General features: G+C 35.9%; 1 protein-coding gene across 2 annotated transcripts; it reads right to left on the bottom strand.

The window, feature by feature from the left end:
* Window positions 1–27,145, bottom strand: AP3S1 (adaptor related protein complex 3 subunit sigma 1). Of its 2 annotated transcripts, XM_051643199.1 has the most exons (7): window positions 27,062–27,142; window positions 24,364–24,455; window positions 22,191–22,302; window positions 14,508–14,579; window positions 10,674–10,781; window positions 7,676–7,717; window positions 1,222–1,283 (listed from the first exon to the last, which is right to left on the bottom strand). In XM_051643199.1, exons 1-6 carry the CDS (start codon window positions 27,128–27,130, stop codon window positions 7,682–7,684), a joined length of 489 nt encoding a protein of 162 aa, XP_051499159.1. In that variant the 5' UTR covers window positions 27,131–27,142; the 3' UTR covers window positions 1,222–1,283; window positions 7,676–7,681. The 2 variants fall into 2 exon arrangements, with proteins under 2 accessions (XP_051499158.1, XP_051499159.1); XM_051643198.1 differs by lacking the exon at window positions 7,676–7,717 and having other exon boundaries at window positions 1–1,283; window positions 27,062–27,145.

Genomic DNA, 27,145 nt, shown 5'->3' with positions numbered 1-27,145 from the left:
TTCTTAAATATCCCAATGATGTTTTTATTATTCATTTAAACAGACTTGTACATTACACAGAGCTTAAGAGCATGATTATAAAAACCAATCACTACCCCTCTTTATTTTTTTTAAGTCATGGAAGAGTTGAGCAACTTACACAGAGTTGATAGCACTTAGATTTTCTGAGGTCCTGACAATATTACATCTCACAAATCTAATTCTCTAAGTAAACAAACAAACGTCATCAGGCTTCTGAAGTATCATTTATCTTTCCAGCATGCCTTTCTTTATAATGTTACTGGATACACTCACATTTACAGTTTTGAATTGCCCAATCTCCTCAGCCCAGTCTGCACTTCTCACAACACACAGAGCAACAGCAGGGGCCCTTTTTCTCTAAACAAAGTCAGACCATCAGGGAAAGTCTATCAGATTGTGTAAGTATCTTCTCAACATCTATATGTAAACAAAGTCATCGGATCTTCAGTAAAGGCAGTTTTTCCTTTAGAATAATAATGAACAGCTTTTGTGAAGAATGTAAAGAGCCAGTATGCTCAATAAAATATCCCCATGTAAAATCTCCAGAGATTAAACTACAACATCAATGCTTGCTACAACAGTATTTATATGTAGTCAACTGGCTCGATGAATAGGAAATTACTTGATTTATTGCAAAGAGTAGATTTCAGACAAACAGGTATTTAGAACTCCAGTTTATGATTTTACTTAAACAAAACAAGAATTTAATGTTTTCATGCAACATTTGCACTTCAGTCTTAAATAATCATGACAAACAGCAGAAGTAGTTAAGGAATGCACTAATTATAGACCTTAATGAAAATACAAAAAACTCAGCATTATAGGTTATACAAAGTAAAGAACATCTTAAATACTTTCCCAAAATACTGCAGCAGCTGAGACACAGTGATGTATGCCTTACAAGGGCATAGGAATGTAATTTAGAAATCACTGGGAAACTACCCATTTCCTTTAGTTTCACAAATAAGACAAATGCAACATCCAACTCCACACACTGATTTTTCAAATTATGTCTTTACAGTACCTTGAGTTTTATCCAAATAGTAGAAGTTAGACATGTTGTTTATTTAGTAAACAATAATGCAGTAAATTTCTATTACATTTCTTCCTTGGTTTTACCTGGAGTAGCCATGTTATTTAAAAGAGGGCAGGTTTGGCACTTTTATACTGATGTCACCAATATTAATATTTCTTGGGATCTCTGGCAGATTCATATTCTTTACAGCTGAAACAGCCCGGGCTGGAGCTCCTGCTAAACCAGCCTGTGTATAAAGTGAGGAAAAATGCAAGTCAGGCAAAGTTGGTCACAAGAAGATTCACTAGCAATATACACAGACAACTAACTTTTCAAGTATTTCCATGGTTACACAATTAGAAAGACCAGATGGTAATTGTGTTTGGAATGAAATGGGTTATTTGGAAATATTAAACCAGAAAGAGAAAACAGTTCACACGTTCCTTTTTATATGGTAAAACATGTAATGCCAACTTGATGGAAAAGTATGCAGTAAGGAACAGGAGGCTTATCCAAGCATGTGTAATGTGTAGGTTATGGAACGGACAATCTGGAGATATTTAAAGCCCAATATGCTGCCTTTGTCCTTTACCTATTCTAAAGTTCACATGGTTCACAGTTGACTAACACTGGTTACAGGTTCAGAATGTGTAACCTCCAAGAGACAAGTGACTGCATATCAGTTGAACTATATGTGTGTGTATAAATATATATACACATATGTGATATTTGAAGGTGGCTTAGTCTAAATGAAAAGGATATTTACCTTTAATGCAAGGTGTTTAATAGACAGATCATTTCTATAGACAAAATGGAGTAATCTGTTACCCCATTAATCTAGTTATATGCTAACTTATCTGTAACCTGCAGGCACACTGGAGCATTACAAAATAACCTGGTTATGCCAAATTAACCACTGAAGTACTAATTTTGAAGTCCTCTACTGTATGTTGACGTTATTGTATGTTAAAGTCAGAGCCTTTCCATGTAAATATGCAAGTTTTAAAATACAGAGGTCAGATCATCAGCAAGTTCCATTCAGTTCTGCCTTTCAGATAAAATATAGTATACAGTATATAAAAAGTTTATATACTAGGGTATAGGGTATATTACTGAATTGCCAACAAAGACAATTTACAGCTCAGAGGCCTGAAGACATAGAGAACAGGATCTTTTCTTATTGCTTCTGAAGAACAGCTCTTCAAAATCTTATTTTAAAGTCTATTGAAAAAGGCCAGTAATTAAGTTGTATTTGATGTTGTGTAGAAAAGGTACGATTAATTTTAAGAATGGAAATGTTTCTCCTTGAAGTTCAAATTCTCTATGTGTATTTAGAATTAGCTGTGTGGTTTTACTTCAGGCTTGTCACAAAAGTGTAAAAATGGTATTTTTCTTCCTTGAAAAAAAAGTAAAGCCTGAAAGACTCTGAAAACAGAGCTCTTACTTGAAGAAAAAGATGTCATAACCAAATGCTGTGAACATGTAAAAAAACCCCCACCTTTTATTTTGATGTTTTAAAAGTGGTATTAAAATTATTCAAAAAGCATAAAACCTACAAAGTTATTTTCAGAACTACTGCAGTTTTAGAGTGTAGCATCTTTCAGGCCTAGTAAAAAAGAGCAATTCACAAGAAACCAAGCAACATGCCAAGACTTGATTAAACAAAAGACTAACGCTGTAGAAATGGAAAGTCTTTCATTATAAGAATGTCAAAGACTTAAGAAACTGTTGCATTTGCTGATAAAATAATTATGTGCAAGAAATACAGCAAAACAAAAAAGAAAAACTTCTGGGAAAGTCTGTGTCATATTTGATTAGTAAATAGTGTTGGTAGCTGACTACTACTTTTAAGTATAGCCTTTCCAGATTCTGCATATTCTCTGAAATTCATTTCAGTTGAAGGCCATCATTAGACTGAAGAGTGTACCCAACTTCCACGGTGTCCATCTGCACTGCTACACATGAGGGGACGGACACCCCATTTATTTCTCAGATAACAACTCTACCTTTTAAGACTATTAAAAAAAAAATTTCCCCCTTTTAGTATTCTTTTAAAAGAAATAAGTGAAAGGTCAAATTAACATAAGATTTCCACTTAAAATCCTGCCAACTGTTCTCCTTCTCCCTTCAAAAACATAACCCATAGTAAAAATAAAACAGATTAAACTTTCTGATTTTGAATTCACCCTTTTATATCACGTGGAAAGGCTAAAGCATTATAAATCCCTAGATTTTAGTCACAGGAGGATTCCCAGTACCAGGAACAGAGACCAGAAAGCCTTGAATCATCTGTTGTAACATCCCTCCTGCCAAACACTCATATATGAGAGATGCCAAAGTTGGGAAAGGCATGAGGGGGTAGAGAGGAAAGCTAATGAAATCTTAAATCTCCAATAATACAACCAAATAAAATGCTCTCACTTTGGCCCTGACATATTGGAACTAGATAATCTTTAAGGTCCCTTCCAAAACCAGTCAAACCACTCGATGATTCTGTGATAATCCAAATTATCAGCTCTCAGAAGTACACACGAAGTAAAACTAAAAAGGTGCAAAAAAAGTATTGTCAAAGCCTCTTTTTCCTTTTTTCCCCTTAACATCATCAAGCCCACTGGGTCATTCACTTCAGAGGCTGTTTCAATTCCACTACCTTGATAATGGGGAAATTGGGGACCTAACACTAGCTGTGTTAAGAAATGCAAGTATCCAGAATCTGCATCCCTGATTCTGCAGTATCTTAAAGGAGTAGTATTAGACACTGCTATTTCTTGCTATTTATTAAAAAACACTGCAGAAGATATGAAGCTGCTCAACACTGTCCCTTTATATCTGAGAACAGGGAAACGCTAATTTGAAATCAAGAGGTAACTAACTACCAGTGAAGTTTTATCAGATGAAACAACAAACAATTCCTTTTTGTTTGGTTCTATCCATTAAATTTTATGTTCAGTTACTGGAGAAATATTCTTTAAGCAAAACCAGAAGTGGGGCAATGTAAACTGTTTTCCATAGAGAAGATGAAAATACTAATAAAGTAGTAACAAAAGCAATGAATTATACAATTTGTAACTGAAACAATGGGAAACCAGAAAAATATTGTAAGTGATGGACATGGTCCACACAAACAGGCATGGCTGGCAATTCAAAAGAGAGATGCCTTCTAGGTGACTAGAATGGAGATTCCTTACCCTAATTTCATGAAAGTTAATCACTCTTAATGGACAAATAAAAGTTTTAGTATAACTGGTCATTATTTTTACCTACCTGCAGCTATCCTCTTTACACAGACTTACAGTCCCTGCCTCCCGCCCCAAAGGCATAGGATACAATGGAGACACAATTGAGAATTATTTATAATACCACAGTTGACATGACCATTGCCCTTCCACCCCCCTATACAATCACAACTTCCAACAGCCACGTTTCATTATGACCATTCTGGATCAGGATCAGCAAAGATCCCTGACAAACATACTCTGAACTTCAAATTACCTCTTCCTTTTTTTTTTTTTTTTTTTTTCCTCTCCTTTTTCTTTTTTTTTTGCCATTGAGATTGTATTCACTATGATATGCTGCAGTAGAGATTTTCAAACTATTACATTATCTTTTCCTGTAATTGTCTTATATTAAAGAGGGTTTGTAATTCAACGTATTCATAATATGCATTGCAGAATGCTATGTATCACAATTAATGTCAACCCTGTCAAGAACAATATAGTCATACAGTATTTCTAAGAGAGACCAAACAGTTCATTAAAATGTCTAATGTGGATGAAACGACTGAAAAGTACTTAAATTCCCAAACTGGATAATACATTACTGCAAATGCTATTATATCCAAGTGCCTTAACTGTTCCTTTTTAGCATGTCAAATAGCGAACCAGTATGCAGCCCTTCTATTTTTTTATTGTTTCTTTTACAGGAAGTGAACTGTATTTGCAAACACAAAGGTACTACAAGAAATATTTCCAGCCCACTGTGCATTTAAGCAGTTTTATAGAGGTACCTGGTAAAAAGAGCCATCACTGTAACACTGAACTGGCCAAGTTTCAACTGCCTTTTTTATCAAATAATTCAGCAGGTTAAGTTGGTGAGGTGCAAAGAAACAACTGTTTCATTTGGGGAAAACAAAACAAAACACATAGGAAGCTTTAAACATGCAGTGAAAGGTGAATTGCCTGTCACAGCAAGCAAATGACTTGAGCAAGTGAAAATGAAACTTCTTAAGACATACTAATGAAATTTCAGAAATACAGTACGAATTGCATACAGCTGGTATTACAATAAGCCAATACACCATATTTTTCCCACAGCTGCTTTGTATTCTCAATGTCATTTATGATTACGGGTTGTACTTCAATGTTGAAACACTGTGCATTGAAATTTTAGGTTCAGTTACTGCGAAAAATGCAAGTAAACTTGTTCATACACTTTCAGAGTGAAAGAGCAATTCAACAGATACAAAACAAAAATGCTATTTTAAATATTGAAACAGACACATTTGAAAACCAAGCTTTTCTTTTATTGGTCCTAGTCTGTCGAGAAATTATCAGCTGCTGTTAGCTTACTTAGGTCATTATTTATCACTATAATAACCAATTTTCTTCATTCTTATCATCATCCTTTCTCATAATATGCCACTGATAACTTTGTAAGAAAGTGATCCCAGAAACACTGTTTTACTCTTTAAATTCAGTAAATCATTTGGAAAAAGCACTGCACATCACAAATATAGTTTATAGGCATTTACAAATATATTTTAAAATGTTCAAACCACCATCCCAAACAACTCTACACAGAGCTAGCTATCAATGAAATAAACATATAAAATACACAGCCCACTGGAAAACAAAATAATGAAGGCTAATGCTTTGCAAAATAAGCCACCCTTTTCCAGGTATTTTGGAGGTACTAGGACCTCTCTGCTGCTGGTGTTTCGTATCAATGCTTCTTTCCAGAAAAAGTATGACCTTCAAAGCAGCAGGGTTATGAAATGAAAGGATGCAATACATAATATAAAGGAATGATCATGTCCTCTGGTTATGAAGTTAAATAAATGAACATAATTAGAGAAAAAACAAAATGAAGTCTGCAAGTATATCAAAATGAGGCCAAACAGATAAGAAGACTTAAGACATACTCTTAGAAATTTTAAGCACTTGAATCACAAAGAGAGTAATGGATGGGAATGATTCATTATTTGTTTGTTTGTTTTTCATTGCCAGACCCAAAAATAAAAACAGAACATGTGTGAGCGAAACAGAGGAAAGAAAAGCAGCTTTTAATGAATTAAAAACAAAACAAAAAACCTAAAATAATAAAAAAAACCAAACTGAAATCAAGCTCCTTATTCTTACAAGGAAATACAGATTATCTATTACAAGTGTTGACATATTAGGCAAAGGAAGGTAATTTGCTTAATTTTTTCATGTGCTGTAGCACACTTCAAATTTGGGTAAAACTTTTGCACGCTACTCCAAAATATTTTTAGCTAATGCTTTACAATTTAGTGGTACTAAATCCAATTACAGAATATATTTGTTAGATCTTAGATGTATTACATTAATTAATCCTAGGAATACAATGTAAAAAGCAAAGAGCAAAGCTATTCATAAATTAAACAATTTCAGCTTTTTAAAATTTCAGCTATTTAAAATACCTGAATACACAGATACTTAAAATGAGTGGAAATGAATTCTGAGGTATTGCAATTGACATCAACTGACATTCAAATTGTTGAGCTGAACTAAATGTTTCAAACAGCAAATGATGGAGGACAATGACCATAAACTGAACTTCAAACATACATTTGCCTCCTCCTTTTTCAGTAGTTATTTTTGTTGCTGATGTTCCATGACTGCAGCTAACAAGATACCTGAAAGCCAAACCCAGTGATTCAGACTGCAAGGGCAGCAAATGTACAACTGAAGTTGAGTACGTGCTGAGAGCCCTTCTCATCCTATGTTTGATACACTTCAGGTTGAAAAATCAGCTATGAAATTTCTACATCCTCTTTACAAATTGTACTGATAATTTTATTCTGTACACATAAAATTCTTTGAATTTGTAGGGCTTTGTTGGTTCTTGGTTTTTTGGGGTTTTTTTTTAAGCGTTTTCACTTGAAACTAGTTCTGAAACTTCTCTCTGCAAGCAGATAAAGGTTCTTTGTTTTCATTTTGAAATACTTTATGGTGAAGCAAGCGTTCATACTACCTACTTTAGACTAGCAGGTTCCAAATTCTTGCAATAAGGAAGCTATTTCTATAACATCATAATGTCACATTTTATGTATGTTCAATTTTTATTCAATTAGTTCTGCAGCTTTTTGTTAATATTCATACAAGTTCATATTCCTTTGTTTCTTAAACAATAATACAAAGAAAAGGTAAATTCTAAAATGCAGGAAGATAAATAAAATAAAAAATGTGGTGTCAATGGAAAGCTAGTAAAATACACTAGAGCCAATAAAAAGATGAGGGAACTACAAGAAGAAACTAGCACAAAAAGTAGGCTACAAAGACTAGTATGGGTATTTTTACACATAAATTTTTGAGTCTGGCCTACATAATTTATTGCCTTTGACATCATTTTGCTTTCCCTTTTTGTTAAAAGTACATTTTTTCTAAAAGTCAGCAATACCTTTGTCTACCTGTCCTGTCTGGGAGACTGAAAGATAAAGGTCTGTAAGAGAGAAGAATGGAAAGAGCTAGAAAAGATCAGGAGGTTCAAAAAAAATGAGGTCCGACTTAAAAGTCTAAATCACACGCAGTTGAACACTCCAAATAGAGAAGAGGTGTCCCAGGTTTACCTACAATACTTTCAAAGGCTCCTGATAAGATCCCAATGACCCCTCTCCCAGAAATTCCCTCCCTTAATCACAACGATCCTTTGGCTTTAGGAGGATTGACCATTAATCCATTCACAGATAAACACTAAATTGAATGGTAGAGAAATGCATTAAAAACAACATTTCTAAGGACAGAAACAGAATTTCCTTTGTTGCTCACCCAAGCAATATAAGAGCTGAATCAGAAATCAAAGGCTAGGGACTCCCTCATGGTGGTTTAAATAACTAATCTCTGTTGAAAGCATTAACAAATTCTTCAAGTTGATAACTTTGCTCAAATATTTGTGAATTTAATTAACACATTTAATCTGCTTCACTAAATCCTAACTGAAAGACTGTTTAGAAACCTAAGACACAACTTATGTTAAATGGCTAAATTCTGTATATGAGGGGAAGGCAGATGGACACAATAAAAAAATTAAAATATTTCTGAAAATGCAGCTCAATTACAAGTTTATTAGCTTCATCATTTCAGCTATAAAAGAACAGGCAATTTAACCTTAAAGCAGCTATTTTATGGATGCACGAATTATGACGGAGATCTAGCAAGCGAAACAGACTAAAGCAGGAGTGCTGTGGCATAGGTGGCAGTCCTATGAACTACAGACTATATCAATAATAATTTATAAATGTTAAAAATAATGTATTTTTTTAATATTAAAGAAAAACTAAGAAGATGCACTAGTTTTGATTTCTTAGTGAGCAGCCTTCAAAGACATTATGAAGTTATTACTGATTTTTATTCACATGAACAGGATTTGCTTGTATCTGGAAAATACACGTTCAGGAAAAACCTGCTTAAAGATTTACAATCTTGATCAAAAAGACAAAAGGAAAATACACCAATCAGGAAATTTCTGTGGATATACATGAAACAAATGTTTAATGATCTGAGGAAATAGTTACCAGGTATCGTGAAGTACCTCAGCATTGCAGTAACTGTTGTATTTTAAAAGAAACAGTCACTGAAACAGAAAAATACCAAACCAAACCAAAACCAAAACAAAACATTTGTGGTGAGCAGATTGTGAAATGTTCTACTCCATCCCAGTCACTGAGTGTTTTAATTTATCACTGGTCCTTTTTTACCTTCTACATCTCATTGCTGAATGCAAAGGAACAATTTCTTACTTGCCTTGCATATGTTCCAAGCTCTACATGGTTTCTTCTACAACCTTTTTTTATACTAAAAGCATCTTAAAAGAAATAATTACTTACTAATGAATAATGGAAAACAGCAAGTACTGGTGCTGGCTGCACTGAAGTGTTTCAGATTACTACTCAGAGACTTGTCTACAGTTGATTTGGTAACAGAATTTACATAATTAAGAATAAATACCCCTATTAAATATTTTTAGGTAAAACTGCTATGTGAATAATGCATGGTAGAACATAGTTGCTCAGTAAGTTCAGCTTTTGGGACACTATGTTAACTTTTCAACAAATACAGAAAAGAACATGTATACATCAGTTATTAAAACACAGTAAAAATTGTGAGATTAATCCCAAATATTTATTTTTATGATCAATAGTTCATTCTGAGTTTGCGAAAAATGTTCAAAGGAACATTGGACATCTTCATAATATACAATACAATCTTTCTGGATGTATAATGTATCATATCATACCTAGCTTTTTCCTGTTTTTCCCACAATGTTGTCCTGTTCTTGAATAAAGTTTGGAAGTTGTGCAAATCAGACAACTAAAGGTATTAAAAGACTTGAGATAGTGGAGTGCGAGATTGCAGAATTAGAACAGTACTCATTGTACCACAAAAAAAGCTGAAGAATTCATTTCTCTCTTTTTTGCACTAAAGTTAAAACTAGGAAGTTTTCTGAGTCTTCTAAAATGTCATTTAGTTCATATTCATGCCACCTGCAATATTTTAATCTACTCAAACGATTTCAACTTTAGAAGTCTCCAATTTTTAGAAGTTTGAATATTACACTTCAAAAATTAGATGATGTGTTGTTGTTCTGTGAAACTACTGAGATGTACTAATAGTAATTTGGCTCATGAGGCACTTCTGGACACATGAAAGGAGCTGTATTATTCTGTGCCATAGCTAAAGTATTTCTAAAATCCTTTATTAGTCTTAAGTGGGTTTTTTTCTGAAACACAAATTCAGCAATTGTTGAATTGAAAAGGGTTTCCCACAACTTCTGTGAGTATCCCTTGCTCAGATTGTTACGGGCATATACAGAACATCATTTTCCCACTCAAATCTGGTCTACTGAAAACTACATGTTCAGATTCCTAAAATGGCAGAATTTATATTTTCTTTATAGGGTCTAAAACTGGGCTTTAAAATCTATCTAGTCCATTTCAGTCCAATTTATTACTTTGTATTGCAGTATTATTCTGACACTAAATAGGCTATTTATTTCAGATGCTAGAAAGATACTAGCATAGAGGAATAGGTCATCTTTGTATACACACTTTGGTTCTTTATTTAATTTAAGTGTTATAGTCACTAGTCCAGTATAATAAATAAACTGTAAATAAAATGCTTTCTGCAAGAGAAACCTAGACAACTACAGAAGTATCTCAATTGCAATGGCACACAATGCTATTAGATACAAATAGCAAAACTAATCAGCAGTGACTGTAAGCAATTATTACTTATGATGAAAGGGTACCACATCCTAACCTAAAAACACATTGTCAGTTCTTAGCATTATAAGCAAGCAGCTGTATATAGTTTGCAACTGAAGGAGAAACAGCATTATATAGCATGCACTTCCTACAAGCATTTTTTCATTCAGAAACTACACAGTGTGTCACTCTTACCTCTGATTTCTCCAGTTTATTTTGAGCATCAATTTGAGTGACAATTTCATTCATGTTGGTCTCCAAAACCATTCCACCCATGACCATTTCAGCTAATATATTGTGGACCTAAAAAAAACCAACAAAACAAACAAAAGAAAATTTTGAAATTTAAAAAGTCATACAAACATCTGGACATATGTTGTCTAGAATCATCCATACACGAACAGATACCTTCTGTAACTTAGTTAATGTTAGCAATTTATTTAAAACCATTTGGGAACAAAGCTCATAAACTGATATTCATTTCTCCAGTATTTTCTTTGCTCATAATTGTGTTCAAACTTGTTATCTATACCACTTTGCTTATCAATGCTAGAGGAAATTTTCACATTCATCTTTCTTCAGTACATGTTTTCTATTCAAGGGCTTCAGACAAAAGCTCCAATTAGCAAAAAACAGTAGTAATACATCTAAGCAACAGGTTCTAAAAGGTTAAACAAATTGTTCGCAGATGTGTAAGAACCAATAGCAACTGCATATGAAGGAAGAGAGACATAGCGATGCTCAGCCACCAGTTACCCAGACTAGGCTTAGAGAAGAATTGACACACCTGAGTTACACCATAAAACAGGGAGCCTTCAGCGTCTAGGACTCAGACAGGTAGGATTCAAACTGAAGGCCTACATAAGCCAATGGGGGACATTAATAAAATGGGTTCATGTAAAACCCCTCTGCCCTGCAACCCTGATTTGGGGATGTGACCCCTGGTTCATGATTCTCTGCTTCAGAGTCTGTATTTGCATCTTATCTAAAAGATATTTTTTTTCTTTTAAAAAAGCACACTTCCACATATTTCCTAGTAAAAATCCAGAGTTATTATGTAATGTATAATATTTTAATCCCATTGTAGTTCTGAAGACAAGGAACATTATTTTTCTGAAATAAATACATTGTGCAACCTGGTACTTCAAAGCATAATTCTGCTATTATTTTGGATACTCACACAATTTCCCCATGGATCAAGGATAAAAGCAAATCTCTAAATCAAACAATTCTAAAGATTAATTCCAAGTAGCATAACAAAAGCCCTCACACTTTTGTGGTTTTGTGCCACACCTCAGAAACAAAATTGAAATCTTTTCCCTGATAAATTACAAAAAAAAGTTACAAAATTAGGTTTGGTAATTTCTTAGGGAAGAGATGGTACAAGAGATGTGTTTCAGAAGTAGACAGATTTGCAGCTTCATTCACAATTACATTGCATTCCAAGATCAGTGGTGTTTTTAAGCTTCTGCAAAGGCTTATCCAGCCTTGACTTCTTGACGAGTAGGAAATTTTCAGTGTTACCTAGAAAGACTGAACCAGATGATCCTTGAGGTCCCTTCCAACCTGGCATTCTATGATTCTGTGATAAAAGCCAGATTATGAAATTGCTCAGGAATAAACAAACACTTACTACTTCTCAAGTGTGGCAGGATCATGGCAGTTATACACGTGTCCAAACAAATCTCCAAAGGTTTTTGAAAACAGTATCATTAATATCAATGTTCCCTATCATCACTTGGATTGAAAGAGATACTAGACCTCACTGAGTATATTACTTAGCGTCACATCTTCAACTATGAATTCACAGCATGTGCAATAGCACCTTTGCATACGGTTTTTAACAAATGCCTGTGGATTGCACTTGGTTTTGGGGGGTTTGGCTTGGTTTATTGTTTGCTGTCTTTTTTTTCCAGCCTGGTAGAAGATGCAGATATTGATTAATAGATGACATCAAGAGGGCCAGCTGTTAACATCACCTTAAAAAAAAGTAATGCTGCAAGGTCTCTACAGTAAGTTCACATTATGTATGACAGTTCAGGGAACAACTGATCTGACCCATCTGACATTTTGTGTAATATGAGGACAAACAAAATCAAGAACTGGCCAAGCTTGAGCAGTGGAACTACACCACATGGCTTCCAGAGGTCCCTTCGAGTATGAATTATTCAGTGCTTCTAAGAACAAGGAAGATGAACTGTTTTACAATTTTATAAATTAAAAAGAAAAAAAATAAATGCTTCTCAAGTACATAGACCACTGATTATACAAGTAAGATTGTAGCTCAAGTGCAACAATCCAACCACCGCATAACAAGCGAAAGGATTAGATTCACAGGTTCAAAGAATGCATCTGACCAAGGCATGAATTCCCCTTGGTATAAGTTCTGAAAGAAGTCTGAAACATGCAAGCAAGCTACAGATTAAGAAGTAACTGACAAGAGAGCACTGCCTGCAGATACAAAAGGGCAGAAGACAAACTTCAGGTTTCTGGGCCATCATAGCACTGCTGCCCACAGAACAGCAGAAGACTTGAATATTATAGGGATAGCAGCATTCTTGTGTGACTGGTGTTAATACCCAGCCTTTGGTAGTTATTGCCATTACCCACTTTACGACAGATGCAGTGAAGAAGCAGTAATAATTCTGAGGTGTTATTACAAAAATAAAAAGTGCTTCCTACTTCAGTTCTATGCTCTGTCTAAAAGCAAGAACACATGCTTTAACAAATGGTGGAGAAGGAATGCATCAAGAAAACACTCCCAGGAAAATTTTGCAAACACATTTTCTTGTCTTCAAGCTGCAATCTGATTCTGGAGGGTTCACTGTTCTGATCAGATAATAAACTCTTGGAAGAGACCATGATACTCCCAGGAGTATTTCACTAGGAAACAAAAACTTGTGGAAAAATAAAAGTATTTCCTTACATCCCTAGCTGAATGTATTCTAGTATTTTAGCTGTAAAAGATGCTTACGATAGCTTTCTGTGACATTTTTTCCAACTGCATCTAAAGATCAAAATCCCCAGTATTCAGGTTATTTAAGATTGAAGCCAACATATAAACCACCAATAAATTCTTTTGTACTTTAATCTGCCATTTTGGAAACAGGCAATGACTTCCAGACAGACTAGACCAGCTCATGATTTGTCAGTTCAAATGCCTACTCAAGGTCATTTGAATTTCACTGTCTGGTCAAGGTAGTGTTTCTCCCAGAAGAACTTCCTCATTTTGAAAAAAAGAGAGTAAATTCCAAATGGTTATTTCCAATACTTAACTGGTTACTATTTTTAGTCCACTTTTAATTATTTTTTGGTCTTATTCTCCTTTTGTGTCTTTTGCTATTGATGCAAAAAAAACATTCACAGATGAGGAAAGGTGACTGCACAGAAAGCAACAGTAGGCATAAAATGGAACTGAAGGAATAGATTCTATATATTCAGTTCTCAGCGTCTTACATCTTACACCAAGATGTGCCAAGATCCTTTTAAACGAAAGATTACTATAGTAATGGCATTTCTCAAAATTAGATTAATAATAGCACACTTGTTCCTGATAACTGAGAATATTCAAAGAAGATTGTTTATACATGTTTGATAAAAGACATAGTACCTGTTTGAGACTTAAAAGATTCAGACAACATTTAAATTACATAATCATAGCATGTGAAGGGCAACTGCCAGCCCTAAGTGGAAAACCCTGTAACAATTTCAGTTCTGAGTAATGTAAAACCTAACCATAAACAAAACAGAACAAATTACTTCTTGACACTAAGTCATACCCTAAGAATATTCAGATGTCTGCAATTTGACAATGAGATGTGCAATAACACTCTGCAAATCTTCCACATTATTCTTCCTCAAAAAACCATGCTTCATCACAGCTTTCAAGTCTTAAAAATAATATGCTGATAGAAACTGCCTCAATTTCACTGACAACAGAAGCAGAACTGCTGCAGAGTTTAATACCAAGTATCAGCTGAACTAAACATTTTGCCCAACGAGAAATATTACAGGAGCTCATCACAGTACCTTGTCTACATGGAAAATTAAATCCAGTTCACAGACATTTTCGAAACATTTGTCTAGTGTTTCCACAAATACCTGCAAACAGGAAAAAAAAACACCAGAGGTCAAGCTTTAACAGAAACTCAATAGTTCCAACAGGTGTGAGGTTTAATAAATGCAAATAAACAGGAAATGAACACTGGGCAGACTTTGAGGCATTAAAAGCATCTATAGAAATTAACTTGTTAACATTACTGTGTCATTGGCATGTTATTTGTACAGGGCAAAACTGTATGCACAAGTCAGTTTATGTTATAAGTCTGCTAAAAGTCATGACTTTAAACAAAAGTGGCATCTTGAAAAAGGGTCACATCATTCATGCTACAATTTTCTCAGGTGAGATTCAAACTGCTCCTTCCCATTTCATTGGAATCCAACTATTCAGCAAAAAAATCAGCTAGTTGTTTTTTTTTCATAATTATACTAATTATAATAATTTTTAACAATTACTAGATTACAGGCATCTTCTGGTTAGCCAGACTATTGTTTACTTTGCCACACAGAGACACATGGGCAATGCAAAGTGCCAGCATCATGCAAGTTTGCCAGCATTACAGCTTCCAGCAACAGTACAGAAACTTTCACCTCGTGAATTCAGGGTGGAACAAGAAAAAAGGTAGCTGGCTCCTGATCCTCTCAGGGATATCACCACATAAAATTAGAAAAGCCCAGCAGTTTGTACGCAGGCAAATAACCCCCTCCCTGAAATCTAGAATGTAAGTGCGCAAAGCAGAAAAATCCAAGCAGCTGCTGAAATCCAGCCAATGATGATCTCTGACAGACACTGACTGTTTGTTGCTGTGTTCTGGGTACTTCTGTAGCAGATTCCTTGGCATTCATGTTAGCCAGTTTTGGTACACTAAAAGCATCCCAGTTACCAGTTAGGCCAGATAATGAAAAGATTACTTGCACTTCCAAAACTCCTGAATTCCAATCACTGTGTGTTTGTGGTGAGTGCTGACAAAAGACTCCAGTCTTAAGATATGTATAAGCTCAATTTCCTTCATGCAAGGGATAACTCCTACTGACTTAGATGCCAAGACCTTCAAATTAAACATATGGTTAAGCTTGAGAGCTTCTGGTCCTTAAAATCAAAAATAATTTCTGTAAGAACTTATTAATGACTAGCAAATAAACTGCAACTTCTGGAAAAATTTTAATCTTGGTTTCAAAGTTGTTTTGTCACAATATGCATTTAATATTGTTTATTAAGTTGTCACTGTTGGGATTTGTTTTTTTTTCAATTCTAAACTCAAACCCTAAAACAGCAACACGGCAGAAGTTAAACATCTGGTTTTCATTCTCTCTCTTTTCAGCATGGTTTATTAACCCCATCTTAGTCTTTGAGAGGAATGAGATTTCAAACTGCCTAGGCCCAGAGAAATAGGAATGAGAAGCCATGTTCTGCTGACAAAAATAAAGTTAAGAAAAGGCCTACTTCTATTGATACATATTTAGGTCTACAGACCCAGAGAAACAGGTCTACTTGATAACAGGCATTTCCAGTTGTCTACCTTGCATATCAAGATAGAAGTCTTCCATTTCTGAATCCCTCTCCCAGATCCTGCTTACACTATAAAAGAGGATCACGTGGTGCTGTTGCTACTACAACTATTACAAATCTCCATTTTAAAGTTAAACAAGATCTAACTAATGTTCCATGCATTTAGAACAAGAATTATTCTTTAATACCAATCCGTAATTTAAAATGAGGAACACAGTGCATTTTCAGAGGCAGACTCAAGACAATAAGGTTCGCTGACAACAGCTAAGTAAATTAACATGGTTCATTATTAATCTTAATTATTAGTTAAACTATACTGAGACTAAGCAAAGCAGATTTTTTTTTGTCTTTAAGCAGTTGTTAATTTGTTGTGATAAAAAGTCTTCTACAAAGAAGGGGCGCGAGCAAACAAAAAGAATGTGTGTGTTAAGCAGAATAAACTACACAGTTCACAACTAAGTGCAGCAAGACAAATGACCAAGATGTTCTCTTACTTTCCTTGCACCTTAGGAGAATGTGGTTACAAGGACAGTGCTGTTTGGTATTAGCTGCAGGAAGAAGATTGGAAATAGAGTGTAAATGTAACCTTTATCCCAAGGTTTTAGTTGACAGAGCTAACAGTTTTACACTATTTTTTAAATACATCATCAAGTTCACATATAGATTTACATACTCTGACTTTGACATCCATCTAGTTCCTTGGAAAACAAAGGAATATGTTTAAAAAAACAAACCGCCCAAAAATCCTCCAAAAGGGCTCCCAACAGATATGTGCACGTATTAGCAATGTGTATGCCCACACATCAACACAGAAGTTTTATTTTTGTGACCTTCTTCCAGGAACTAGGGCTTCTTCTATAATAAATACTTGATTCATAGTTACAGCAGTTACTTTTAAACCTTTACCCATGACTTAGTGACACCACCACACACTGAATCAACTCAAGAGATCTCTGCTTCCAATGCATGATCAGTAATGCAAGCTAAACATTTTTTAATCTAAGGGAAATCAGCTGGCACTAAATATTCTTCAGAGGGATTTTTCACTGGCTAAGAATTTTTCATGGAAACTTTGGAAACTTCCTCAATCTCCTATTCATGATGGAGAGTTCAGCAAGAGTAAAGCCAGCTCTGACAAGGTATACAACTACCACAAATAGCTGGTCTTTAAAAGTATTAGTCTACAAGGCAATGTAGATCTTTTTACATTAACATTCCTTGACCTATTTTAAGACAACATCAAATAATAATAATACGGAAAATAAAATCAGGGACACTTGCATCATAACTTCAGTAGATGGGTCAAATGAACTGCATACTATGGCAAGAATTTCAGTACTTCAGTAATTACTTCAGATGCTAAAAACTTGTAGATCAAAATAATCAGAAAACACCAACTTTTTCAGGGAACACACCCATCAGTTTAAATGCACCTTGTGATGTTAACGGAAATGAAACATAAATGAATGAGTCAAACAGCAGAAAAATAAGGATGAAAGCATATTGAATTGCTAGCCCCCCCTTGTGTTTAATTTTTCAAGGAATAATCTTTTACAATTCAATGAATAACCCATTCACATCTCCATGCAACATAAAAAAATAAAATAACCCTGCCATGCCTTTCTTTTGTAGTAAATACGCTTTAATAAAGCCAGGTACACAGCCAGAGAGTAAAGTACCTGAATCAAAATACCAAATTACTACTGCATATATACAAGCCAGGAGCTCCCTATACGCAGCAATATATCAAAACGTAAAACACCTTTACCACAAAGGGCTTGTTTTTTAATTAGGCAAGTAAGATGACAAAGGAATAAAATATATATTAATATTGGAAAGATAACAAGGCTAGCAGAAAAATCAGAACACGTAATCCATTAAATGCATCTGATGCTAGACAATGTCAAATACTAACAAAAGTAGGTACAAAAGATGAAGTAAAACCAACACGAGTAATTCTTATCAAGAATATGCTACTCCTCTTCCTAGGCTAAACAGCAATGTCAAACCTTAATACAAAATTAATTCAATCTGCCAATGGAGTCCTCTCCTTCACTGTTTTTGATTGTTCAAATGCTACTTGAGAGGCCAACTAATTTAGAGCATTATAGTCTGATCATACAGCCTGTTGTCCATACGTAAGTCTGGTTTGCCTTCTGCTTTTAGTAAATCATCACTCACATATTATTCCAAGCATATGAAAACAACTACAGTGTTTGCATAGCCTTTCTAACTGAGCAATCCTTGGCGTATCCACTGCATTTCCCCACACTTACACTGACATCCCAGTTTTCTTCAAATATATATATATTCTTTTAACTATTTATATATCATACAGAGGATGCCAAGACTGCAGCATACGGGAAAGACTGTACAAGTCTTGCTGATCAGTGTTAGGTTTTGCAAGCAGACCTACCAATAGACTTAATGTATTACAATAAGGCTTTTTAGGTCAAAACTTTTTTTGTTTGTTTGTTCGTAATTCCAGCCCTTTACTTTCCACCTAATTCCAACGTAAGATACTAGCATTAACTGAGAACTAGTTAGGGATTTTTTGCCAAAATAGGTATCCATGTCATATGCCTTTTCCTTTTTTATTTAATTAGCATAAAAGCATCTCTGGTCTGGAAGACTTACCTTTTAAGAATTGAGGAAAACATCTTTCATAAATTGCACTGCATTTCCCATATACATTTCACTGAACAGAATCTTTCAAGGATATATACAACTCTTCATGGAAGACTGATCTCACAGATTCAGCTGCTTACTCAAGTCAACATGTCTTGGAAGTACAGCAATGGGCTAAATTCTCAAAAATGCTAGGACTTGGCTTTTAGGTCCGTAAGATAGTCAGGTATGTAAATACCACTCAGTTTTTCCTCACAATATAACAGCTAGTCATATTTTCTTATGCATTTTATTTCCATGTGCAATAACCTACATCGCAGGCTGATTAATGGAGTGTGAAACAGCTACAACCCAGGATGCAATTTACACTGCATTCAAAAGAAAGACTGCAAAACCTACCAAGTAGCTGACCTATTTCCCATCCAATTAATCAAAACCAATAGACTTAATCTTATGTTTGTGTTACAAAAGAAAGAAAATGGACAGAAATTAACAGTATGCATTTGCCTGAGGTGTTCCAACCCATCTTAGTTTGAACACAATAAAAAATCTGAGGTGATTTGTAACACAGACAGTCCATTTGTTAAGCCCGAGCCAAGAAGATTTTCCTGTGAAACAGCTCTGACCTAATGGTGATGTAAGTGGCCTTCAATGAGTATCTTAAGTACTGCAGAAAAGCTTTACACTGGAAAGAACTGGAGACTACCATATGTAATCTAATCTGCTAAAGATTTATTCCGTTTACAAGACACTGAACTCGAAAGTGCCAGACTGAGTTCTAGGTTAATATTCACAGAATCGCAGAATCATCATGGTTGGAAAGAACCTCCGAGATCACAAAGTCCAACCAGCAGCACAAAAAAAGCCGCCTCCAAAAAACCAAAACAAGTTCAATTTTATCAGTTTATTTTCATGAGATCATAAACTGGCCCTCTACGTAAACTCGTCCCTCTACTTTAAACAATTCAGTGTATGTATGATTCATAAAAAAGTCCAAATGGCTTGGTCTTACCTGTGTTGCCTCTGAACTATAATAAGCAAAGATGTTTGAAAATGATTCAACATTTCTGAACAAAAACCAGACAAAGCTTATTTGCTTGAGTAGGTGTGTATGTGTATACACTGCCAGTTCGTTTTGCAGGTGGGGTTGAGATGTAATAATAAACTTTCTGTGGGTGACTTTCTGGGGTAAGATACATTTAATTCTGATGGCTATTGCTAAGAGGATTAACCAGATCCTTCTTGTGAGCCAGAGTGAAATTTAAAAATGTTTAACTAATCTCTGTATATTTTCAACTATAATCATATGGTTGAATTACAGTGAGCTAGAGAAATGGGAATACTGAACAGGTGCAGAAACTGTGGTAAGATTGCATTTATAAACAAAATTATAAAGGTCAGGAAAAAAGTGAAGTATTTCTATAAATATTATTTCTGTTTTCTGCAAGTGATTATACTAGCACGTAATTTAACATCAAGGGATAATGGAAAAATTAAAAAAACCTGAGAGACGAAAATCCATCAAAATAATTCTGGCATAAGAGGGAAAACTATTTAGAGAAAAGTTTAAGATCTTCCTAATTCAGAGAGTTTGAAAGCTACAAAAACATAGGTAGTAGTAGGCTCAAACAATTTCCTTCAACACCTTAAAGTTAGGTTACACAGTTACACTAAAAATAATTGGAAGCTACTGATGTGACATTTTTAATATACCATAATGAGTAATAGCTTAGTTGAACATGCATAATGGGCCTGCAAAATGTAACAGGCCAGATCAATCTACATAAATCCTATCCTTCTTATCTGATTAAACATAAGATACTTACAATATCCACTTCACCTGAAAAACATCCTGAATCAAATTAAATATTAACATGCATCTTCTCCCAGTTCACAAGTATTTTAGCACTTCCAAGTAAGAAGACACACTAAGCAAGAAAGCAACTCTGTCCAATTAACTGCCACAAACAGGTAAGTCCATTGTAACAATCAGTAGCTCACACTGTTCGGATCCTGCAAAAATGTTTCTACGACCCAATATTATATAAGAATGTAGAAAAAGTTCTGTTCCCTGCCACCCACACAGCCACTCAGAAAGCAATTTGGATCTACTGTTCAAAAAAGCATTAAACACTAGTAGGTGACTATGAGAAGATACTCAGCTTCAAGACAGGTCTGCAGGGAATTGTGGGGCCCTTAAGGCTCACAGTGCTTTCTGCAGTGAAATTATCAATAGATACAGGCCCATGTCTCAGGATACCACAGATTTTGCTTACATATAATAAATTAATTATCTTGATAAGCTTTTAAAAGGTTTAACAGTAAGCAGATCATATATATATATATGTATCTCAAAGATCCATTTTTTTGCCCCATCTGACTACACTAACAATCGTAAGTGAAACTGTTTATGTGCAAATTTATGTTGACAAATCACTGGTGTAGTCAGAGTTCTCATAACAGAAGTGTGCACATTACCAGACATTATTTTTGTTGCTGAGTTCATAGAGACATATTTAACAGTTTAAATCACATGTATTTGAAGGCCAGCAGAAGATACTGTATTCACCAAGTTAGTGATTTTGAACAGGCCATGCCTCCTCTACTGGGCCTGAGAAGCCTGTATCTTATTAACGTATCCATAACTTACAATGCCTTGGGGAAGATAAACTGCAGGTGCATCAAGGAGTAGAATGTATTGATTCTGACCAAGAGATCATTGTTTAGGAGCTGGTGATCCACACCTAACCTGGGTAAGCACATGCCTGTGCTCTGTTGCACAGATTCCTTGGCTGAAGGATAAACTCAGTCAGCTCACTGTAACAGAGGAGCCTAACAAGCAGCTCTCACTTGCTACTGGTGACAATGTCACCTGCATGGCCTTGCCTGTACCTCAAAGTGCAGCAGGAGCTTCTCATCAGAAGATCATCTGGGAATAGACAGCCACAAGAAAAGTTTAATCCAAAGTGGCTGATGTGTTGCGTGTATTAATCTATTACATACTTGCAGTGAATACATATACATGTGTCTTTGTGTGCATACACACCCACGCAGCTCTATGTATTAAGGTGCTCATCATCTAAAGTTACCTAGGAAGTATTTGAACTGCAGCATTTTTATCTGCAGCCAAAACAAGGCCTTTAAAAGCTGCAGCAGAAAATAGCTGCTGATTGTTCAGTAGGTTCCAAACAGTTTCCTTGCTTTCTCACCAACCTGGGATATGACGTATTCAAAAAGACAATCCAGAAAACAGCAAACAATCTAAAAGTAATACTCAGCACTTTGGCTGTGTTGACAGAATGAAAGTCACCTTCACTTCCAAATATTAACAGAAAAAGACACAGCTAAATATTGAAGTTCTAATTACTAAAAATAGAATTCCACACATTAAAAAACAAAACAAAAACAAAACAAAGAAACAACAACAACAAAAAATAATAATAAAAAACCCCACAAAAACAAACAAACAAAAAACCAAACCACAAAACCCAACAAAGCAGCAAAAAACCACTTACTTGTATGAGGTCTAAAATGCCAAGCTCACTTTCTGAAGAATCCACACAGAAGACAAAATACAAGGTGGCATAGTGTCGGTAAATTAGTTTGTTATCAGATCCACCTATTAATCTAAACAGGAAAGAAAACAAGAAAGCTTACTTAGCATCTCAGGATAAGCTGGGCAAATCCTCACAGTTACTGCAGCTAATAGGAGCCCTTTTATTAATGGCTGTCTGCAGCCTTCCCAAATGCAACTGTATCACAGCTTTTAAGGGAAGAAAACTAAGAACCAAGTCAGCCCAAGCTGCATTTACCACACAAGCAGTTATTGTTATCCATATGGATAAGAATTACATCAACATATGCACCTTTTTTATTATAATACATTAAAACAGGTAATTCAGTTTCATCAAGAAAATTAATATTAAATGTACTTCAATCACACACTAGCAGGCACTGTGCAGGGATTAATCTGCTTTACAGCTTAACAGGGCACATGCCTATGAATCCTTCCTTGCCCTTCTCAGAGGAGCATCAACAGGAAAATAAAACTGTAATGCAGATTGCCATTTGGATTACAGAAAAAGCCTTAAAGCAGGTTTATGGTCCACTTAACCAAGAACATGTAGCACTCTTGTGCTACAAACTGTTTGATATTTTGAGAAATAAGACTGTACTACAACTAACAGTTTGTGATGCAATGCTAAACTCACAGAACACTAATCATCAAGTTACTGAACAAGAAGAAAAGAGGTCTTGACAGGTGTTTCCTTCTACCCTTCTGCTACAGCCTTTACAAAGAACATACATAAATCATAAGAAGAGATATTCTTCAGTTCATCCCATTTACTTGGAGCAGTAGGATGCCTGCTCAAATAAAAAGAAAACATTTTGTAGCCTGAATCTACATGACTATCAAACATAACTCTCTCTTAATTCTGTACCAGAACTGAATCACCTGTTTGTTGTACCACAACTCATCCCTTTAGTTCCAGCCTTTATCATAGGAAAAGAATACATAAAAAATAAAAAGAACATTAAATCTTTTAGGTCATCTTTGCTTAAGCACATCGTTTTGCATTAATGCTTGGGTGGGGGAGGAAGAACCCACAGCTGTGATTTTTTTAAAAGGCCTCAAAATGGCTTGTCTTTCACCTACAGAATTCAAGCCAGTATGTTTGCAGCTTGAAATTATCTCCAAGAACCTAACGATAAAATCACCAGTTGAACAGCTGAAAGATAATTATTTTAGTTTAAAAAAAAAATCAAATTAAAAAATCAGGAATCATCTTGATCAGAAAAAGACATCAGAGTTGACATGGTACAGCTACACATTTAACTGCACACAGAAAATTTAGGCAGTAACATGCTAACTTTAAGTAATCATAAATTTCTACAATTACAATATTGTACAGGCTCCGGCCATCTCTACGTTTAGTTTGGAGATCACAAGCTTACTCCCTCAATTATGACCCCTTTTCCTAGAAGGTGGCTTTGTAACCATTTACTCTTGATGACCACATTAAAAAACAACCAAGATGATTCCAGAAGGAATATTTTGGCGTGTCTTCTACAGACAGAAGATGCAAGTCTGGCTTTCCTCCTACCTTGGTATACCTGTATTAACAAGAAAAGACTGGCAAAACTGCTTTAGGTAACACATTTAAAGCTTACTTTTTTTCTTCCCAATTTACACAGCAAGCCTGAACCCTAATAAAAAGGCTGAGGAATCCTACTATCAGGGGCTGTTCACTCAAATTTTAGGAGCTCAAGCGAAAGTAGCAGCTACAAAATAATTTTATTTTCTCAGTGGGTAATGGCAAGTATCAACGTCACTTCAAATGAGACCGGAAATGTCTGGCTTGATTATAGGGAAACTAGTCAGGTATCATCTGCCTGTTTACTCCCCATCTTGTGTCTGAAACAATTTTAGCACTAGATACAGCTAAATACAGTTTTATTCATCATTTGGATACATATATATACACATACAAACAAAATGTATATGTACGCTTCAGTTAGTAAAGAACAAGTATGCCTGGTGCAACATGGTATTATTCGTTGTGTATTAAAATACCTCAAGTGATATGGCATTTACATTATAACTGTAAAAACAGTTATACTAAAATCAGCCGTAATTATATTGCTAGCCAGTAAGTACTGGGAATTTATTTCAAACTTGGTACTTACAGTCCTCCTTCTAGGAAATTACAGACATTTTCATCACGTTTTGACACTAAATGGAAAGTTTCTCTGATAATTTGTTGCTGCGTATCTTCACTCTACGACAGAAAACATATTTTACTATAAAGCTAAAATGGATTATTCAACAATGCACAGCACAGACATAATAAAGAGAACACAAACTTTATTAGCACCCTCAAACTATCTACTTCTGAACCCTTAAATATGCCAATTTACAAGCTGCAGATATTTTTACAAGTTGCATTAGATTTATACACTACTGAGAAGCAGCTGGAAAAAGATTAAGAAACATCTAAAAAAGCCCTTTAAAAAACATTTTCTTCAAGTAAGTGGGAAGTCTTCTCAAGTATTCTGGATTTTTTTTATCTGCACCATAGCCTGAACAGCTACAGAAATGTCTTGAAACTACTTTCACCCATGAACAGGGGGGAAAACAATGTCTCAAAAGCTTGAAGGGTGGGGAAGCTAAAATTCCAACAATACATAACTTTCAGAAATAGCTTTAAATACAACAGCATCATGAGCAACAGCTAGCAGATCAGAAACATCACTTCTGAGTTTGAATTCACTGGGCTCCTCTAGAGCCCCCACTGCAACTCCAGCACTCCTACACACCTGCTTTTTGCTACTCTTCTGTAAGAGTGTACTCATTTTTAACAAGTTTCCATGTCCATAGTGAAAGAAATCTAGATGCAGTTCCTAAAATCCTACATCTGTTTTTCAACACAGAGCCCTGAAGTTATTAAGGACAAATAGACTCCAACCCTGCCTGAGTATGCACGTCAGCATTTTAAACCATTTTTATGAACAATCTAATCAAAACTGGTGCATGTATCTCAAACATTATTTCAGCTGGAACAAAGCAGTACCCTGCATATCTGCTAAACAAAGCCTGGCATTGGTGTGGTTTGTATTCGTCATCTTAATCCATGTGTTATTTTGCAGACCTCAAGAATCCACAAAGGCATCCTCAAAAAGCTCCAGGACAAGTAAATTGCTTCATAAAAGAGAGCAAGAAACTGCAGGTTCCTCCTTCTATGGCTTGTGTGCCTTAAACAGTCCCTGCTGTTCTCTACCACAGTCAGTTCAGTTACTTTCCATGTATTTTCTACAGTTGCAGGAAGAAGGCAGTGTGCCTTTTTTCCTTAAGAAAACGAGATACTGAACCTGCCCTCATTCACAAGTTGTTCAGAAAATTATTTTTAACGTGGTAATTATGGTCATAGTTCTACATTCTGTAACATAAAACCATGGCACACATCTTCCTATATAACTGCCATGAAATGTTACCTTGCTACACCATTGCCAAAGACTATTAACTTCCTTTTATGCGGTAGAAACTAAACTCTTTCTATTCTCATATATATCAGGGAAAAATGCTACACGTGTTTCATAAGAGGTGGTATTGTGATGCACAAAAATACCTCTTTCACAGATCTGACCAAACTGATCTCTCTAGAAAGCACGAGATGCTCCCATTTGTAGAAAAAGAAAAAAACAACCCTAAATTTGACTCCAGCACTGGTTCCATCAAGATTAAAGCATGTGTCAAGGAGTCCATAAACAAACCTGCCTTGCTGAAGTCACACAAAGACAATCAAACCAACTACAACTGTGTCTGTGCGCTGCAAAGCTTTAGGGAAACCACTTAAAAGACATAAATTCTTAGTTTCATGTGGTATTCACATTTTCAAAGTTTCAAGGTGTCCTGTTTACACACAGACTTACTACCCTCCTTCAAGCATTGAGGATTTGCTCTAATTCCAGTTATGAAAATGGGCAGGGCAGGGTGGACTTGACAAGAAAAATCTCATACCCTCCTGCCATTCACTCCTGTCCTTCTGCTCTCCCTCTCAGGACTTTGATCACACAACAGTAATAGAAAACACAAGAACATTAAATACATCTGAATGGAAAATGATAATAGAAGTTAACTGTTTGGCATCAGTGCTAGTTTTGCATGCTTTCTCAGAGTCTTTCAGCTACCTATGCATTTACCCTCCATAATGCCAGGAAAAAAAAAAAAAAAAAAGAAAATAAACTGAAAGAAACTTCTGTACTCATTCATTGTAGCTCTGCATTGGAAGGTACCAGGACAGTGGAGATGCACCCAAGGGGAACAGTTATCACTGTGTACAGGTAAGGATCTTCCGTTTTAATGTTTACATTCAAAATGGCAAAGGAAAGACATTTGCTTGGCAACCCAGAAGTGATGAGCAGGGAAACTGGGTCGAAACCATCGATCAGAATTTCCCAATACTGCCTTTATAAAGGAGAAGGGATCAAATTCAGTGGTCTCATAGCAACGACCCGTATCGATTGCACTGCTGTAATTAGAAGCCTGGCAGCACCACCTGGGGCAGCACAGCCCTCGCTTCTGCCCCGAGACGCAGGACGAAGACACGTCCCTCCCAGCAAAGTTAAATCCGACTTCTCCAAGAGCCAGAGCCGCGAGTCGGGCACCGCCCCGAGCACTACGGACAAAACGCTGCTTCGTCCGCACCCTCCTGGGAAGCGTCCCCCGTGTTCCCGCGCCCCGCCCCGGGAACACCGCCCCGGGAACACCGCCCCCGGGCCCCACGGCCCCCCGGGCCCCACAGCCGCCCCCGGGCCCGCGGGGGGAACCACCCGCCACGTCGGAAGCGCGGCCGCCCCGCCCCGCCCCGCCCGGCCCGGCCCGTACGTAGCGCTGGTAGAACTTGGAGAGCCGCGGCTTGCCGTGGTTGTTGAAGATGAGGATGGCTTTGATCATGGTGCGGCGGGGGCT

Source organism: Apus apus, chromosome Z (assembly GCF_020740795.1).
Source record: "Apus apus isolate bApuApu2 chromosome Z, bApuApu2.pri.cur, whole genome shotgun sequence".
NCBI lineage: Eukaryota > Metazoa > Chordata > Aves > Apodiformes > Apodidae > Apus > Apus apus.
This window is presented reverse-complemented; position numbering and strand designations above follow the sequence as displayed.

Coding starts and splice junctions, on each gene's coding strand:
- AP3S1 (XM_051643198.1), bottom strand. CDS start 27,130: ATGATCAAAGCCATCCTCATCTTCAACAACCACGGCAAGCCGCGGCTC. Junction 10,782..14,507: donor TAATTTTCCATGTAGACAAG/GTACTGTGATGA, acceptor GGTTTTTTTTAG/GTCCACAATATATTAGCTGA. Junction 1,284..10,673: donor ATAAACTGGAGAAATCAGAG/GTAAGAGTGACA, acceptor CTTTATACACAG/GCTGGTTTAGCAGGAGCTCC.